General features: G+C 42.5%; 1 protein-coding gene across 6 annotated transcripts in view; it reads right to left on the bottom strand.

Annotated features, from left to right (window-relative positions):
• KIF6 (kinesin family member 6) overlaps nucleotides 1-18,589 on the bottom strand; it is a 295,124-nt gene that overhangs the window by 220,794 nt on the left and 55,741 nt on the right. For all 6 annotated transcript variants that reach the window (XM_050948491.1, XM_050948493.1, XM_050948494.1 and 3 more), the window contains one exon: nucleotides 15,567-15,696. In XM_050948491.1, coding sequence (XP_050804448.1) covers nucleotides 15,567-15,696 — 130 coding nt within the window. The remainder of the gene's footprint in view (nucleotides 1-15,566; nucleotides 15,697-18,589) is intronic.

Raw genomic sequence — 18,589 nt, 5'->3', positions numbered from 1 at the left:
CCGAATGCGATGTTTTAACCAATACCGTCACTTTATAATCTGATTATATTTCTACTTTGCAGTTCATATATATTCAGCTAAAGTGTTCCCACACACTGAAAACTCCAGCAGAGCTAGTGTAGGAAGTGTAAGCCAATAAAAATGTAAACTGTTAAATGAGATGTGATTATGGAATGTTAATTGCAACCATAATCCCCCTCCTCCTCTTCACTCTCCTACTTGTACCACACACAGAGATGCTGGGCACAAAGCAAGAGAAACAAAAATGTACTTGTCAACAATACCGGCCAAACAATAAGGCCCCTATTCCTTTTTTTTGCATCTTACATATGAAACTTCACTGAGTATTCAGCGTGCAGCTGTTCTGACAACTTGAAATGAAAAAAATATATTTTAGACAGGGTCTCAATGCCTACTACAAAGATTCTGCTGGTGGCTTTCAAAGTTGGTCTTGGTTTTGTTGGCAACACTCCTTCCACATGTCTATGAACCAATCCATGCAACAAACCTCGACGCCAACTCTGCCCACATATCTACACCAGCGACACCATCACAGGACCTAACCAAAGGACCTAACCAGATCAGCCACACCATCACCGGTTCATTCACCTGCACGTCCACCAATGTAATATATGCCAGCAATGCCCCTCTGCTATGTACATCGGCCAAACTGGACAGTCGCTACGGAAAAGGATAAACGGACACAAATCAGATATTAGGAATGGCAATATACAAAAACCTGTAGGAGAACACTTCAACCTCCCTGGCCACACTATAGCAGACCTTAAGGTGGCCATCCTGCAGCAAAAAAACTTCAGGACCAGACTTCAAAGAGAAACTGCTGAGCTTCAGTTCATCTGCAAATTTGACACCATCAGCTCAGGATTAAACAAAGACTGTGAATGGCTTGCCAGTTACAAAACCAGTTTCTCCTCCTTTGGTTTTCACACCTCAACTGCTAGAACAGGGCCTCATCCTCCCTGATTGAACCTATCTCATTACCTCTAGCTTGCCAGCATATATATACCTGCTCCTGGAAATTTCCACTACATGCATCTGACGAAGTGGGTATTCACTCACGAAAGCTCATGCTCCAAAACGTCTGTTAGTCTATAATGTGCCACAGGATTCTTTGCTGCTTTTATGTCTATGAAGTCGTTCTTTCAGATTAACTTAAAGTGAAGGAGAGGAAAATATGGGAGGTGCCTGGCTCAACGCAGATGGTTGCTATTGTGAAAGCTATACATAGAATAATAGATGAGCTACATGACTTGCAAAGAAGTAATTCCTTCCAGGAATTCTGTGACGACATAAGCCACAAAAGCGGAGCTCAAGTCCTCTATGATGTCATGTGAAAATACAAAGGAATTAATTGCAGGTCAAATGCTGATATCCAGCTGTGGCACTGTAGTGCAGGGATCCAATAATGTTTATATCTTGTAAAAACATTTTTTAGTAATGCATCTGCTTCTAGTCTGATGTTAGAAAATGGATACAAGAGTTATTTCAGACACATATCCCCCAAATTCCTATTACTATAGTGGTAGGAAAGATGTTTAACACAGTTTAAATTAAAACAAACCTGTTTGGAAATACACTAAGTGTATTTCATCATTATGGTTGCAGGAACAAATATCATCTATAGAAATGTGGTTGACCAGAATAAAAGAATTAGAAGAAATGGAATGATGTATTGCCTATATTAAATTAACAACAGAACTATTTGAGAAAAGATGGCCTATATGCAATGAATGAGTAAACAGAAATTATTGATGTAATGTTTATACCATTCTACATACATACTGAAGTGTTTCCCAAACTTTTGAAAACTGAGTCCCCCTTCAGGAAATCAACTGTGTCCCTCTGCAAATCCACCATGTGTTGTTAAAGGCTTACCCACTCTAATTTATACATCTGCCATCTACCCCTCCACAGCAACTAGTCGTTTGTGCCCTCTCGCCCTGAAGGAGCACTCCACGCTTTGGGAGATGGTGACCTACTATAACTTGTCACTTACTCAATAAAATACATGTTTAAAAGGAATTAAGACTAATTAAATGTGACATTTCCCACAATGTAAATCCCCCAAAGCAAGAAAAGGTCTAGTTAGAGTATGATTAAAAGGTGTCCTATAGTACCCGTGTAACATATTCACATGGCCCATGACAGACTACATCTTCACAAAACACTTTCTTCTACTTCCAACTTAATTTCCTTCACAGTTTAATGCAAAAGAGTTGGTCGCTTACCTTATAGTAACTATGGTTCTTCAAGATGTGTTGTCCATCTATAGTCCAGTCTTAGTGCACATGCGCCCCATGTGCTTGAGATTGAAATCTTCTGGCCACCGATGTTCCTTGGGGCTGTGCCTATTCGCTAAGCATCCTTGTGTCCCTCATCAACGTCATAAAAGGTGGTGCTGCGTCAACCACCACTTAGTTCCTTAGCTCCATTTAGAATCCAGGTGTTACAGGGCCCCACAGTAGTATGGAGTGAGGCCAGTTCAAGGAATATATATGGACAACACATCTCAAAGAACCACAGTTGCTATCAGTTAAGTAACTGTTTCTTCTTCTTCAACTATTTGTGCAAATATATTCCACCCTCAATGACTCACAAGCAATGACCTGATGTAAGGAAGTAGGTGCTCAGAGTCTACTTAAAGATTGAAGTACAGCTCTGTCAAAAGAGGCATCTGATATAAGGACTTACCCCAGATAATAGTGTCTCATAAATGTATAGACTGCCTATTTCTGAGATGGGCATGTTTCTCAACAAAGGTGCAGAAACTACCTGAGTCCTAGTGGAGTGGGTCCTAATCTGCACTGAAGGATCTAAACTAGCTAGAACGTAACAAGTCTTGATGCAGCTAAACACCCATTCTGGAAGCCTCTGGGTAGAAATAACTTGGCTTTTTGATCTGTCTGCAAACTAAACAAAGAGTTTTGAGGAGAGTCTAAATGGTTTGGTCTTATGTAGACAGAATGATAACGCACTAAGGACATCCAGAGTATGTAACCTAGACTTCCCTTGGTTAGAATGTGGTTCCAGGAAGAAAACTGGTAAATGGAACATTTTATTCAAACAATAGCTGAGGCAAGAATTTGGTATTAGGAAGTAATTGAAATAAAAACATTTTCCTGTGTATTGTAGTGGAACCTCTTCTACAGCTCTGAGAGAAAGAAGTGAGTCCAATTCTTGGTATCACACTTTTTCATGAGAGGGATGAGGAAGAGGAATAAGGCACAGAATAATTCAGAGTATCCCACTGAGATTACTTCTAGAACGCAGTGGTCTGATGCTATCAGGTTTCATGACTCCCTCCACTCCCCAAAAATAAAAGCAGCTCTCAACTCTCCCATTAATGTGACTGTCTCAAGATAGTTGCAGCTTGGTATGAATATGATGTAAAAGAAAAGGTCACCCCTTCAACCCTTGCTTCCTTGGTGGTTCCAAGACTCTTTGGTGGAAAAAGGCACTCAGTGTCTGTCTATCTGTGTCTAGTAAAAGATGTAGTCTTCCTTTCTTTCATCTAGGAGCTGGTGTATATACTCCAAGAAAATGAAGGGTGGCTAGGGAGTCCTTCAATGAATTAAGAGCCTCATCTATCTTTCCACTAAAGAGATCTGGGCCCAAAAAATGGAAGTTCCTCCATCATCATCTGCACTCTCCTCCCTCACCTGAACATTGGAGCCAAGATGCTCTCCTCATGACAATATAACTTGACAGGGATGGGATCTGGTCTCAGTGGCATCTAGAGTTATCTGGAGGGATATTCTTGCTATCAATTGTCTCTCAGAAACCAAAGATTTAAATTTCTCCCTGTTCTCTTGCAGGAGTTTATTGATAAACTCTGAAAACTCATGGTTGTTCAGAAAAAGCCTGGTAGTTAATAATTTGAAATTGCAGGCTGGCTGATGCTTAGTTCTGCTGAATAAATCAAGATACATTTCTTCTTGTCTTTCACCATAATTTTTGGCTGTTTTGTGTTACTTTCAGTAGCTGCTGCCACTAACAGAAAGTCATGTACTGAATGAGTATGTAGATACTTAAGAGTTGGCGGATGGTACATAGAACCTCTTATACACCTTCTCAGAAATCAGTGTCACTGTCATTGGAGTCTGCCAGATAAACAGGGCTTTGTTAGAGCTAGTAAAACTTAAGAGTAAAGCCAGACAACTAGCTATGATAGTGTGGAGTAGTGTTGAAGAGCCTCTTGGATCACCTCCACCAGGATTTCTACAGAATCAGCTATAGATCTGTGCACATCTAGAACTCTTGTGATCTTCCAAGTGATATGGTGTAGATGGAGCCACTGCCTTGTCTAGTGACGATGATGAGATAGCAACCCGTTTGAACTGTTCTTCTGTTTGAGGTTGCTCCTCGTTAGATAATTCCTTAGGTTGTTCAAACTGATGGATTGCAACCTGAGACTCCCTAGCCTTCTGGGACGATGCACGGGAGGATGAGTCCTCATCCTAGAAGGTGGCACAGATGTAGTTTGTCTTGTGTGGGGCAAACCCCATGGGTTCCACTAGGGCCATGACTATATGCTACATGTAAGGAAGTGGGGAAGAAGAGGGTACCAGAACATCTTCCTATCTCTATATCCCATAGATGAATTAGGTCTGTAAGATGCCCACGATGCCTTTTTAGTGGTCATCCTTGTGGAATATACAAGTGATCCCTCTTTGCTTTGTTAGGAATGAGATGAAAAGAAAGGGTACTTTTCCTCTAATGGAGATGTTATCCTAATAGGAGTACTTAGAATCAATCATAGAATATCAAGGACCTCAGGAGATCATCTAGTTCAACCCCCAGCTCAAAGCAGGACCAATCCCCATACAGATTTTTGTCCCAGATCCCTAAATGACCCCCTCAAGAATTAAACTCACAACCTTGGATTTAGCAGGCTAATGCTCAAACCATTGAGCTATCCCTCCCCCTGTGACTCTGTTCTGACAACAAAAATTGTTTCACAACCCAGGAGGGGGGAACCAAAGCCTGAGCCTACCCAAGCCCTGCCATGCTGGGTGGGAGGGCCAAAATCAAAGCTCCACTGCCTGGGGTGGGAAGGAGCCAACATCCAAGGGCTTCAGCCCCAGGGCAGAGGGCCTGTAATCTGAGCGCTACTGCTCAAGATTGAAGCCCACAGGCTTTGGCCCCAGACAGTGGGGCTTGGGTTTTGGCTTTGGCCCCTGACCCCAGCAAGTCAAACATCTGCCCTGGTGACTCCATTAAAATGGGGTTGCAACCCACTTTGGGGTCCCGATTCACAGTTTGAGAACTGCTGGAGTAGGGGATACATGGCACCATTAAATTAGCTTTGACCAGCATCTAACAGGGACTTGACACTACAGCAGTAGGCAATGTGGTAGAAATGTTCAGCATCACAGATAGCAGTGGAGACTATGCCTTTTGTGTCTCCTGTAGCTCATTCAGTACCATATACATTCTCACTATGGAGGACAGTGCTGCCATAAACCTCCTTGAATGAGCTGACAGTACCATTGTGGATGGTGCCCAGGTAATCAGTATAGACACAGCTGGTGTCAAGGAAGGCAGTACCGTAGAGATTAATACCAAAGGAATCAGTGCTGAAGAAGTCAGTACTGAAGTACCTGGTGTCCAGGTAGACATTGATATCCTGGCTTTGGTACTGGAGGCAGTTAGTCTCGATTCTCAAGATGATGCTGAAGGTCCAGTTCCATACTCCTTCTCAAAGGACTACAGTGATACCCAATTTGGGCCATGAAGCCGCTAAATTGGGAGTGATGAGGTGATTTCAATCTCTTTTTGCTGGGAACTCCTGACCACCATTTACTTCATATAAAGTCATGCTCTGGTGATCTAAAAGCTGTTGTGTTATTTGAATTTTGCTGTCCTAATACAAATCAACAGCTTTCGCAATTGTAAAATCAGCTCTGGGCATGTGCTCTTCATATAAAAGAAAACTGTTGAACTGGATTTCTCACACACCTTGAATAATCCAGAAAAAACTTGCTCTTTATACTTATACTTGCTGTAATATACTTACAAAATGAATTATCACTGAAATAAGGTATCTGATTCACTGATGAAGGCTGAGACTGCACAGACTGCGATATCTTACCATTCTTCAAATCATTATGCCAACCATAAGGCAAAAAGTGACTCCAGACCCTAGGGCAGTGGTTCTCAAACTAGGGCAGCCGCTTGTTCAGGGAAAGCCCCTGGTGGACTGGGCCGGTTTGTTTACTTGCCACGCTACAGGTTTGGCCAATAGTGGCTCCCACTGGCCGCGGTTCGCTGCTCCAGGCCAATGGGAGCTGCTGGAAGCGGCGCGGGCCAAGGGACTTACTGGCCGTCACTTCCCACAGCTCCCATTGGCCTGGAGCGGTGAACCACGAACAGTGGGAGCAGCAATCGGCCGAACCTGCGGACACAGCAGGTAAACAAACTGGCCTGGCCCGCCAGGGGCTTTCCCTAAACAAGTGGTGGCCCTATTTTGAGAACCACTGATCTAGGGATCTAATTTACATTTTCACTAAGGCTACTATACAACACTCTGTCAGTGCAAAAGAACCTTAAAGTGGATGTAAATATGGCTTTGGTATAAATCAGAAATAGATTTTATGGGTAAAATTCTGGGTCTATTGAAGCAATGAGAGTTTTGTCAATGACTTCAATGGACCCAGGATTTCACACTAAGAATGTGTTTTTCATCATCAAGAAATTGTTATTTTCTCCACAGTTAAAATAGGAAAGAAACCCAGCAACATATGGCAAGGTATGCAGTTATTCTGGCAATAGTAGTCTGAAACAGCTGAAGGTATAATTTCAACCTTGCAATGAATTATTGTGAACAAATATAAGTAAATTTAGGCTACATGTTCATCAGTCTGGGTAATGTCACTTATTTACCATTAAATATAGGAGATATATTTGAAGCTGCAAACTGAAAAGAGTCTTTCTAGGTATCTGACATGAAGATATCAGGAGACCAAATATATTTTTCACTTGTTCTTGATTTTTAAAGCAAGCCCTCACTTTGCTTTAAAAAAATTACTTTATCATATTTAATGTATTAGTGTCCTCATTCAGAATAAGACCTAGCAGTCAGACCTTGATGCAAAATCTTTATTATTCCACTCTGAGACTATTACTCAACTTTACATTTACACAGCGCTCTTTATCCATAAAAATCATAAAATACTTTAAAGATTGTTCAATACAGTATGTATGTGACCGTAATTGTTCTACTACTCATTGAAATGAAGTCATGGCTGCTTGACATATGAATGCCATTCTGTGCCAGCCAAAGAGGAATTTAGGGAGGTAGAAAGTCATACATAACTCAGTTTGGAATGTGGCCAGTATAGGGATAACATGTCAATTCTTGCCAAAAGTGTCCTCTAATCTCAACTGATCATAAAGTGTCAGGGTCCAATATTTATGTCTCACCCAAAAGATGGTGCTCCCAACAGTGTAGTGGCCCAGAGGAGAGTATTAATTGACAATACAATTAGCTAGAAGAGGAATAAGTCTAACACGGATGTCACAAGTAAGTCCCCAGAGCCATCTTTAAATGATTAAAAGCTTTATTTTCTATTCAAACAACATATATGAACATTGCCAACCCCCTGCTGTTTACACCTCTTGCATGGATGCCTCAAACATATTAAGTGATGGAACATACTTTGTAAGTACTGTCTTCCAAATTCAAACAACCGAGCGTTAGAGTCATAAAACCATGTATTGAAACATCTCTTTCCTAATTAAAGTGGACTAACTTTTCATTTGAGAAAAACAAACGCTGGGCTTATTTGTAATTGCAATGTTTAGGCATATTGATCTAACTTAACAAAATAAGAGTTGAGATTTCTAAAACTTGTGCATGCTCTTGGGAGGTTACTGACTTTATCTTAGTCTTTTTAAGTTTAGAGAAACACAAAATCCAATAAAGTTCTGCATAGACTAGTTGTGTCTAAACCAGGGGTCAGCAACCTTTCAGAAGTGCTGTACCGAGTCTTCATTTATTCACTCGAATTTAAGGTTTCATGTGCCAGTAACACATTTTAACATTTTTGGAAGGTCTCTTTCTATAAGTCTATAATATATAACTAAACCATTGTTGTATGTAAAGTAAATAAGGTTTTTAAAATGTTTAAGAAGCTTCATTTAAATTAAATTAAAATGCAGAGCCCCACCCCGGACCAGTGGCCAGGACCCGGGCAGTGTCAGTGCCACTGAAAATCAGATTGCGTGCCACCTTCAGCACGCGTGCCATAGGTTGCCTACCCCTAGTCTAAACTTTTCAGCCTGAAGGCCACATATATTATTTCAAAAAAGGTCTAAGAACAGCAATCAAAGAACTGCTGACCTTAAAGAGTTTAGAAATTATTCAGCCATCCTGCCCCCACCCCCTAATCAAGATCATGATATTGGCTTAACTAAGAGTTATAAAAATAAAAATAATGGATTTTGGGGGGATTTTTTTTTTACTTTTATATACTTCTATTTATCTTTTTTAAACCTTCATGTCATATTTAGGACATATTTTCAATTTTTCTTCTACAGCCACATGGACTAGAAACTTTCATTTAAAAAAGGTAAGGTGAGATTCTCATATATTTTAATGACTTGAGGAGCTAGGGCTTTAAGAAAAACATCAAATATCACAAGACTTGTGTGATGAAGTGGGAATTTTTTGTAATCTTTTTATGAATCCTATGCATGCCTGAGTTTCCCCCTATATTTTGCATTGCTCCTCAGTGGGGGAAACAGCATTAAGTTAGCTTTCAGGGCAGGTTAAGAGACGTAGGTGTGTGTGTGTGTGTCACCTAGCTGTCTGAGAGGACTGAATGGGTCATTAATAAGGACTGGCTGAGGCCAACTCATATCAATGGAATATATGAGAAGACAATGGAAAGACCAATCACTAGGACACTGAAACCTAGCAACCAATTACTCAAAGGGAGGAGGGAAGCAGAGCAGAGACCCTAGCTTGAGAACAAAGGACTGAGAGGTGTGAGATGGGGGGATAAGAGGTGGCTTCTGGAAGAAGCTGGGGCCTCACTCACCTGGGAACTAAGGAAGGAAGTTAGAGTGACAGGCTGAGAGCATGAAAATAGAGTTCACTACAGCTTGGTCGGTGGACTGCTCTGGAATGGTCTATGCTTTAACCTCCAGCTCTCCATGCTAACCTAAGGACTTCCTATGCATAGAGATGGCATAAATGGTTCCTCCATTTCCCTCCCCACAGCTCTGGGTGCAGAGGGTGTCTAGCAGTAAGTAGGCGGAATGGCTGGAGCACGTTGTGCTATGTTTATTACTTTGGAGACCATATACCAAGTTGGCACACGTTAGAGAAGCTCATAGGTTGCGCTAACCTAGACTATGACAGAGAATCAGAGAATCATAACTAGTTGCACTGGTTTCTAGCTTTTTTCCTTCTCATAGCTGCACCCTGGGTTGCTGTGTGTGGGAAGAGAGCCATCCTTTGTCAGATACTGCCCTAGACTCTGGCAGAGACAGTCAAGCTCTTCTGCTCTTCCTAGGGCTTACACAGACTGTCAGGGAAGCAGGCACTACTCTCCTCTCTATCTTGGTGCTGCAGCAGGCCTTAAAGAGAGCTGTTGAGCAGCTGCAGTAGACAAGGGACAGCACCTGTCCAGCATTCTCCTGGCTCATATCAGAGTTGCTCGTGGGAATGTAGGAGAAGTAATGAGAGGGCAGCTGAGAAGATAGGACTGATTCAAACACTTCAATTAAAAAATGTCATGGCACCACTCAGGGACCATAATTTGAATTTATAATCAAATATCAATTTTCTTCTCTTCGCAACCACGGGTGAGGGAGCTCTGGGACCTTCTTATCCTGCAGGGTCCTAGAGCTTGGAAGATCACACAGCCAACGAAATAGCCCCGCAGCCAGAGCCCCATGAGTCTGAATTGACTGGCATGGGCCAATCGCAGGTTTTTCTTTGTTGGGTAGACATACCCATAATTAAGACACTGGTGCTCCATCCTCGGGCACACCTTCAAAAGTTTTGCTTCAGCCCCGCCAATGGTTTTCAGGGGCCCAGATTCTGGCCTGATTGAGGACCAGATTGTCTCCTCCTATTACCACGGCCACGCCTTCTAGCGAAGTCTTGCTGCAGTCGAGGGTTAGGGTAGGTGTGCTATGGTTGGGGTCGGAAGGGGCTACGTTGCATCACCGGGGTATGCATGCCCAATGAGCGCTTGATGGCCCAGTTGTCCTTCAGACTCTGAAGTCTGGGATCAGTTTTATCTGAGAATAGCCCCTGTCCATCGAAGGGCAGGTCCTGAATAGTCTGCTGCAGCTCCGGTGGAAGACCGGACACTTGTAGCCATGAAATGCAGCGCATAGCCACGCCCGCGGCCTAGCCACCGACTCCGCCGCATCTAAAGACGCCTGCAGGGATGTCCTCGCCACTTTCTTGCCCTCTTCTAGCAAGGCCACAAACTCCTCCCTGGACTCCTGGGGAACCTACTCTTTGAACTTCCCTATTGAGCTCCAGGTGTTATAATTATAATGGCTCAGGAGGGCCTGCTGGTTAGCTATCCTGAGCTGTAGGCCACCAGCTGAATAAATCTTGCACCCGAATAAATCCACGCACCTAGCGTCCTTGGACTTAGGGGTGGGCGCTTGCTGGCCATGTCTCTACCTCTCATTCACAGACTGTACCACGACAGAGCAAGGTTGGGGGTGAACATACAAATATTCATAGTCCTTAGAGGGCACCATGTATTTCCTCTTCACCCCTCTGGCCGTTGGAGGAATAGACGCTGGGGATTGGCAGATCATATTGGCATTAGCCTGGATGGTCCGAATGAAAGATAGGGCTACATGGGTGGGGGCATCGACCGATAAAATGTCCACCACCGGATCCTCAACTTCCATCACCTCCTCCATTTGGAGGTTCATGTTCTGTGTCACCCTACAAAGCAATTCCTGGTGTGCACGAAGATCTATAGGCGGTGGGCCAGAGGAGGACATGCCTGCTACGGCCTAATCAGGAGAGGATGAGGAGGACATCCCCAGGACTAGAAGATCCTGGGGAAGGTCTGGTTGAGGAGGGTTCGGTTGCTCTAGGTCCCGCACGCTAGTGGCATGGGCCTGATCTGGTGGCAGGGCAGTCACCTCCAAGGCTGCCGGGGGAGGGCGGGTCACAGTGGCCTCAGGCATCTGAGGCTCCGAATGGGCAGATCAAGAAGTGCCTAAGGGGACACCTTGGGCTTAGTGGTATGCCCAAGGAGTCCAGAAGGACCATTGTGGGGGTCCCTGGTCAGGATCCTGTCCTTCATTTTGCCCCTGGCTAGCACCATCAGTGTCATGGCCCTGGATGTGGTAGCCACTCCCTGCTTGGGACGATTTCGAATTTGGACATAAAGGTGGGGCCAAACACATATGCAGCGTTGCACTGTCCCACTCTGTCACTCCACGCCAGGGAGCTAGAGACCGGTGCCGGGATCTCGGGCGGTACCATGACCGGGATCGGGACCAACATTCCTAACGGTGTTGGGAGGCTGATCTAGATCTCGACGAAGACTATGGCTCAGGCAGTGCCGGGATCGGCTGCGAGACAATCGGTGCTGGGACCAGTGCTGGGAGCTGCATCAGTATCGATCATACTGGGAGGGAGACCTACATGATGCGGAGCGGCGCTGCGAGTACGACCGGCGCCGAGATGGGGATCAGTGCCGGGACTGCGAGCGGTGCCGAGTCCAGGAACATCAGTGGGATTGGGATCGCGACCTGGACCAGGACCGAGACTGAGATTGGTGCCGAGCTGTCTCATTCTGCGAAGAAGGTCGCATAAAGGTGGGTTTCCCTATGGATGGAACAGTCCGCACAAGCGGTGCCGGAGGGTGAGACGGTCCAGGCTCAGTTAGTGCGATCAGGGTGCGAGCGGTGGAAAAGGTCTCCGAAGTGGATGGCAGGCCGAGCTCAACCACGGTTGCACCAGGGAGCTCGCGTGCACCGGACTCAATGGCTCTTGCGGTGCTGGAATCCACAGTGCTGGAGTTGGAGCCTTTGCAGGGCAGTCCAGCCCGGGCTGTTGCTCCAATGGGGGCACAGGCGGCACCTGCAACTGCACAGGAGCAGCAGGTGGTTTGTGCTGCTTCTTGGGCCACGGAGACAGAGAGCGATGTTGCGTCTGTACCGGTGCCGGAGACATCAGGTGCCGAGAGTCTTTGCTGGTACTGAGTCATTCTGGTGCCGGAGGCGCACTTTGGACCGATGGCGCCTGGTCTGTGCGTGGTACCGAAGGCACCGAGCTAAGTGCTGCTTCCATTAGGAGCTGTTTTAAGTGAAAGTCCCGCTCCTTTTTTGTTCGAGGCTTGAAAGCCTTACAGATGTGACACTTATCTGGTTGATGGGCTTCCCCCAGGCACTTCAAGCAGGAGTCGTGGGGGTCTCCCATAGGCATCGGCTTGAGACAGGCCGAGCAAGGCTTGAAACCCAGAGACCTGGGCATGGGCCCTGGTACCAGGGAGGAGGGAAGGGGAGAAACCCCGTTTCCTCCAAGTACTATTTACACTATGTACAAAACTTACTATTAACTACACTATAACTGTTAAAACTATTAACAACTATACTAAACAACTACCTACAATACGAGTAAAGAGCTAGGGAGGTGGAGATCAGCTATGCTGCGCTTCACAGTTCCAACGACCGTCACAGGCGGTAAGAAGGAATTGAGGGGGCGCTAGGTCGGCAGGGGCATATATCCAGCACCATAAGGGCACCACTCCATGGGGCACCTCAGCCGACACACCAAGTGTTGCTAGGGTAAAAATCTTCCAACGATCGGACAGGCGGCGTGCGCATACCTAATTGGAATCGATATGAGCAAGCACTCAAACAAGAATATACCCTTCCCTCATTTCCATCCCCACTACTAACAGCCTTAACCATGGCTTGTTTAATTCTCTGACCTTGATTACTATAAGTTCTCCTTCTAGACTCTCAAAATACCACTACTAAAGTCATTTCCCCCTCCCACCACTAAGAACAGGTTATCCTTCTCTTTGAACACCTTTACTAGTTTCCAGTCTCTTACTCTATCAAATTAGAGTTCTGTCCTCACCATCAGAGTTGTACACAATCTTACTAATGCCTACTTCTCTGTTTTGATTTCCTTTTATTCTTATTTCTCACTCCTGTGCAACTCTCATTCTTCTCCTCTGGGCTTCCAGCTGCCCTTACACCTGGAGCACTTTACCACAACCTTTCCATGAAGCATTCTCTCTTTTCTTCAAATTCTTCCAGAGAACCAGTTCTTCCATGAATCCTTCCTATCTTGTTCCCTTCACAAATAATTTCCACGCAGGCTCTATTCCCTGAACTGCTGCCCAGAGTCTTGTCTTGATCAGACTGTAAGCATACTGGGGTAGGGAACATGTCTTATACTGTTTGTAAAGCAGTGTATAAATTTCACAGTGATGAATGAAAGATTTGGAATAAACAAATAAGTCAATCAAACTACCCCTTTAAAATTAAAGAGTAAGCAACACAGTTTATTACATCAAGTAACACAGACAGCCCGATTTTCAAACCTGAGTACCTTAACAGGTTAACAAAATCTTGCATTTAGACATGAAGATCATCATTTAGGTGCAAGTAAATTGTCCTTGATATATCTAAGTGTGGATAAAAAGAAGCCATAGAAAAAGGTGGACATCTTATTAAGGAACTCAAGATTGAAAATTGTGCTTCCCATATGTAGTATGGCAAGAAACATGAAGATACTTATTGTAATTTCAACCAGCAGAGGGTTCAGTCACAGCTGGCTTTTTCCAAGTAATTCTGAGCAGTTCATCTTTTTCATTTAAAATTATGAAATCAAGAACACTAATTAACATGCAGTTCTCATTACTAGCTTTAAGAAAACACTAAGTTGTATGAAGGATATCTGTAGATGTTTTGAGATTGTTTTTAATGTTCTGGACTAACAAGTATGTGTCTTCTTTTAATAATTTTTCCTGAAAATGCTGGCTACAACTAGAGTACATGAAAAGAAACCTTAAGGAAAACTTGATTTTGTATACCAGGTCTTGGGACTATGTTTTGCAAATGTTTTCTGGTTACCATAGTAGCTTCTGAATTTTCTCTGTAAATGTGAAGTTAGTAATCACTTTTTAAAACTAGGTTACCAAGTCCTTTCTCCTTCCTGCAGTAAGCTCTCCCTTCTCAGAAATTTAATTCTGACAGTCAGGTAAAAACCCATGCACACACACACGCACACACAGACACTCTTAAAATGGCAAGAGCAAAATGTTTTACAGAAGCCAAAATATGTGATAAAAAAACCTGCCGAAATATTTTGCTTTTCAGGTGCCAAAAAACTAGAAGCCTTATTTGACATTATTGTGAAGACTGATCCTCCTATGTTTTTCAGTGTTATAACAAATTCCAGAACTAGAGTATTCTCACTGCTGTAGTCAAAAGTGTCAGCTTCTTGAATGAACACATTATGGATTTAAGTGTTCCTTTCTCAGTCTGTGGGTATGTACATATCAGTCAATGGGAGCCAAGAGTTACCTTGTATTTTTTTCATATATTTGAAACACTATCACATTCCTGATGTGAAACACATTCTCACTATTTTTCTCCTTGCTAACTTACTGTGTACCTTTTTAACATTCTAAGATGTCTTTTCAGAACAGACCTCTTGAATAAATTACAAACTTCTAAGATGCAAATAGCTGTGTTGAGCATGCTGCTAGGAAGCAGAGAAGACATCTTGTACTTCCAGGGGTTGACAATGCCCTACTAATAATGTGCCTTTTACGTCTACATTTCATTTTCAACTACTGAATACGAAAGAAAAACTGAAGGTTTCTGAGCTCTGAATGGCCACAATATATACACAAATATCTTATGCTACATGAATTTTGTAGAATCAATTAAAGCAACCTCATCTTAGCAGATCTACTAATGTTCATTTTAAACATAGAGTACACCAGTGTTTGGTTCTTTTCTCATGTTATATACAGTACACATGCATATTATTTGGGGAAAAATATAGGGACTGTTAGCTGTTACTGTAACCACTTCAAATGCAAGCCATTATGTCTGGAAGAAATTTTAACAATGTCATATAAAATGATGATTGTTCAGATCTTTTTATGTGCATACATGTGGGACACATATAATATCCAAAAGTCAGTCTATGTGCTTTTATTCAAAAAGACTGCATTTATGTTTTAATTGAAATGATAAATTATTACATAGCTGACAACCAATCAGAGTCACATATTTACTGGACAGTGAGGTACCAACTGCACAGAGAAAGACAGTATTATGGTATTTCTGAAACAGTGAAACGAATAAATACTCTTTAGAAAAACAAAGTACAAATATTTGAAAGCTCTTCACAAAGTGAAAAACATAAGTGCAGAAAATGGAAACATGCTTATTCCATTTTCACAATGGACATCTATTCAGAAAGAAGCCACCATTTCATGTCAGCCCTCTGCACTTGTTAAGCAGTTGTTATATGAGAATATTTATAACTATTTTAAGATAAAATTTGTACCAGTAAACTTGATTCTTACCTCTGCAATCATCCTGTTAGTGTCTCCCAAAAAAAGAAGGTTCAGTGCTTCTTCCTCATTGGTTGCTTGCTGAAGAGACAGGTTTTTCAGATGAATGTTCTGATCAGGGTCTTCCATTATTGTTACTTTTCTACAAAAAAAAATAAGGACAGAATAAGAGAATACTAGAGCTGCTTGCAAGTTATCCTTATTTTAATATTTTCATTAAGATTTCAGATAAAATAGTGGGTATTTGAACAGGCCTGGCACAGTAAAAATAAGCACTGAAGATCTGAAGTATTAAAACAATACTAACATTATAATAAATACCAAATAAGTACTTTTGATTCCCTGCCACCTCCTGACTTCTCATCCCTACTCTCGAGAGTTTGATCTCCTTTAGATCATTCCTATCACAAATTAAACATGTTTATCTCACCATGTTTAGAAAAAATAAAACACATTATTGACCCCAATTATCTCTAAGACAGTGGTTCTCAACCTGCAGCCCAATCAGCACACAGTCTCAGGGCCATACAGTTAGTATGTATATTGTGTGGATGCGGCCCACATAACATGGAGAGAACTGCATATGCAGCCCACTCCGCTATGACAATTGCCCTATTGACCTTCATCTCTTCATTTTCAAAGCCACTGAATGCACCATCTCTTCCTAACCCATATTAGAACCATTCCAACCTGGTTTGTCCCCCACTCTCTTCTGCACTGGACACTGTTCTAATTAAAGTATTTTAAAAAATGTTGTGGCAAAGTCTCAGGGCCTCTATTCTATCTTCGTTCTCCTGGACCTCTCCACTGCTTTTGACACACTACTATTCTCTATCTCAACATCTTGTCCTTCCACAGCTTTTGTAACTCTGTCTTCTTCTGGTTCTCTGGTCGTTTCTTCAGTGTCTCTTTTGATGGATCCTCCTCCACCCCTCTCAGTAAAGATCCCAATAGAATTCCATCCTTGCCACCTCTTCTACCTTTGCTCCCTCTGGCTGATTTTTCTGTGATTTGCTCACAAGGCATCAATTACAATATTTAGGTAGATGATTCACAAATCTTTATTTATGTTCCTGATCTGACCCCATCAATTTGACCTCATATCTCAACCTGTCTCTCTGACATTTCCTCCTGGATGTCTTGCCATCCATTTAAACTAAACATGAATCCACAGTGAACTTTTGCTTTTACCTCCAAATTCCTCACCATCCCTACATTATCTGTTGTTATCACTATATCAGACCTCATTAGCCTGGGAGTAATCTTCCAAGCCCTTTCTCTTAACTAGGGCTTGAAATGGAAAGTAAAATGTAGTGGTTCTCTAATCTCTTCTCACTTGAAATGCTACTCACTGTAGTCTGTTCAGATATTCAAAATATTATCACATGTGCTCTGCTGGATTCTGACTGTCTTCTCAAGATTGTCTCCCTATAAATGGAATTTGAGATGCCCAGAGGAAAGCCCCGATTATTGCATAGACACAATAAGCACATGATTAAGTCCCTGGCTCCCAGAGTTACATGATGGCATCAAACTATCAGCTTTCATTTTTAAAATACATATATATTTCTAGCCTTCATGATAGTGGAGAAAAGCATAAAAGCCTGACTTACAGTATTAACAATGCATGATGTTTGCCCAAATCTGTAGCCAGCCTCCAGAAAAGTGAGGAGCAGCAGCCAGAAGAGCCAGGGAGGAAGCTACCTAGCCCCATACCCACCACGGGAGCAAAGGCCCCTGCTGATCTGAAAAAGGGAGGCAATATGTTGTTGGGATAGGAACAGGGCTTGGTTGTCCTACTGGGCTCTGCACAGTTGGCTTAACTTCAGTGGGACTCAAGATACTCCCTTGGGATATGCTCCTCCTTTCTTGCCTTTTGGTTCCAAGAGTGATATTAGAGAAAAAAGTGGTGAAACTCTCCTAAGTGCCATCCATTTGTGGCATCACACTGAGACACCATTCACAGCAGATTGTGCAGATCTTCATAATATAATAATTCCACTCTCTCTCTCTTTCTATCTCTTTTTTATTTTTTAATATGTTTTGATTTGCAATGGAATAGCTAATTTAAATTATCATCACAGGGCATCTGAGTCACCACACCAGAGAAACGAATGGATCAGTTCATACTTCTCAGAGCTGTTGTTTCAGAGTGTCGACTGCATTGGTTACATGCAGATCACATTTTGAAGATTTATTTTCATAATTATAATGTTGAGAGACTGAGGGTTGTCTACATTAACATCTAATTCATGGCTAGTTGTGGAGTGACTTTACCCCAAAATTGCCTGCTGCACACTACCTGTGTGGACCCTGCTGATACTCATTAACAATTATTTAGCATGCTTTGATCTAGTCCTGTTTCAAAGTGAACTAAGTGTTCATGTGGACAAGCCCTTATTTATATTTTTAAATGAAAACTGAGATTAAGAGGAAAAATGCCAGAATCTAAAATTTAGAAAAAAAAAGTGTTAGCTCATTGACTTAGCCAAATTGGATCCCTGTCCTTGACCAACACATCAAGACAAAAAATTGTCCAAAAATGCTGCTCCATACACCACAGAGTTTCTGAGATCCAATCTTTTCTTTCTATCAACATAGCTAAAACATGTTAAAGGTCCTTATCTCCAGTCTTGATTTCTATTACCTCCCCTTCTCTGGCTTCACTGACACCTTCATTCCTCTCTCTTAAATGTATTCAAAACACAGCTGCTAAGATCAATTTCCTTTCTCATCTTTCTGATTGTGTTCCCTCTTCCCCTGTCCAACATCCTCCAAATCCGTCCAACCTTTTCCATAACATCAAGATCAGTCTCTTGTCCTCTACTTCCAGGCTCTTCAGAATTCTCAGTAAGAAATAGAAGATACATAAAAATGGTCAGTCACCTCTTACTTTCTGCATTCTACCAAAAATACTCACCTTGACCACCTACTTATTAATTTCTCCCATTACTATTTCCATACTTTATTCCATACTCTCCCCTACAAATGGAATACACTACTTTAAACTGATCAGTATCATTTATTCCCAATAT

The sequence above is a fragment of the Gopherus flavomarginatus genome, chromosome 4 (genome assembly GCF_025201925.1).
Source record: "Gopherus flavomarginatus isolate rGopFla2 chromosome 4, rGopFla2.mat.asm, whole genome shotgun sequence".
NCBI lineage: Eukaryota > Metazoa > Chordata > Testudines > Testudinidae > Gopherus > Gopherus flavomarginatus.
The sequence above is the reverse complement of the archived record's forward strand: the minus strand, read 5'-3'. Positions and strand labels throughout refer to the sequence as shown.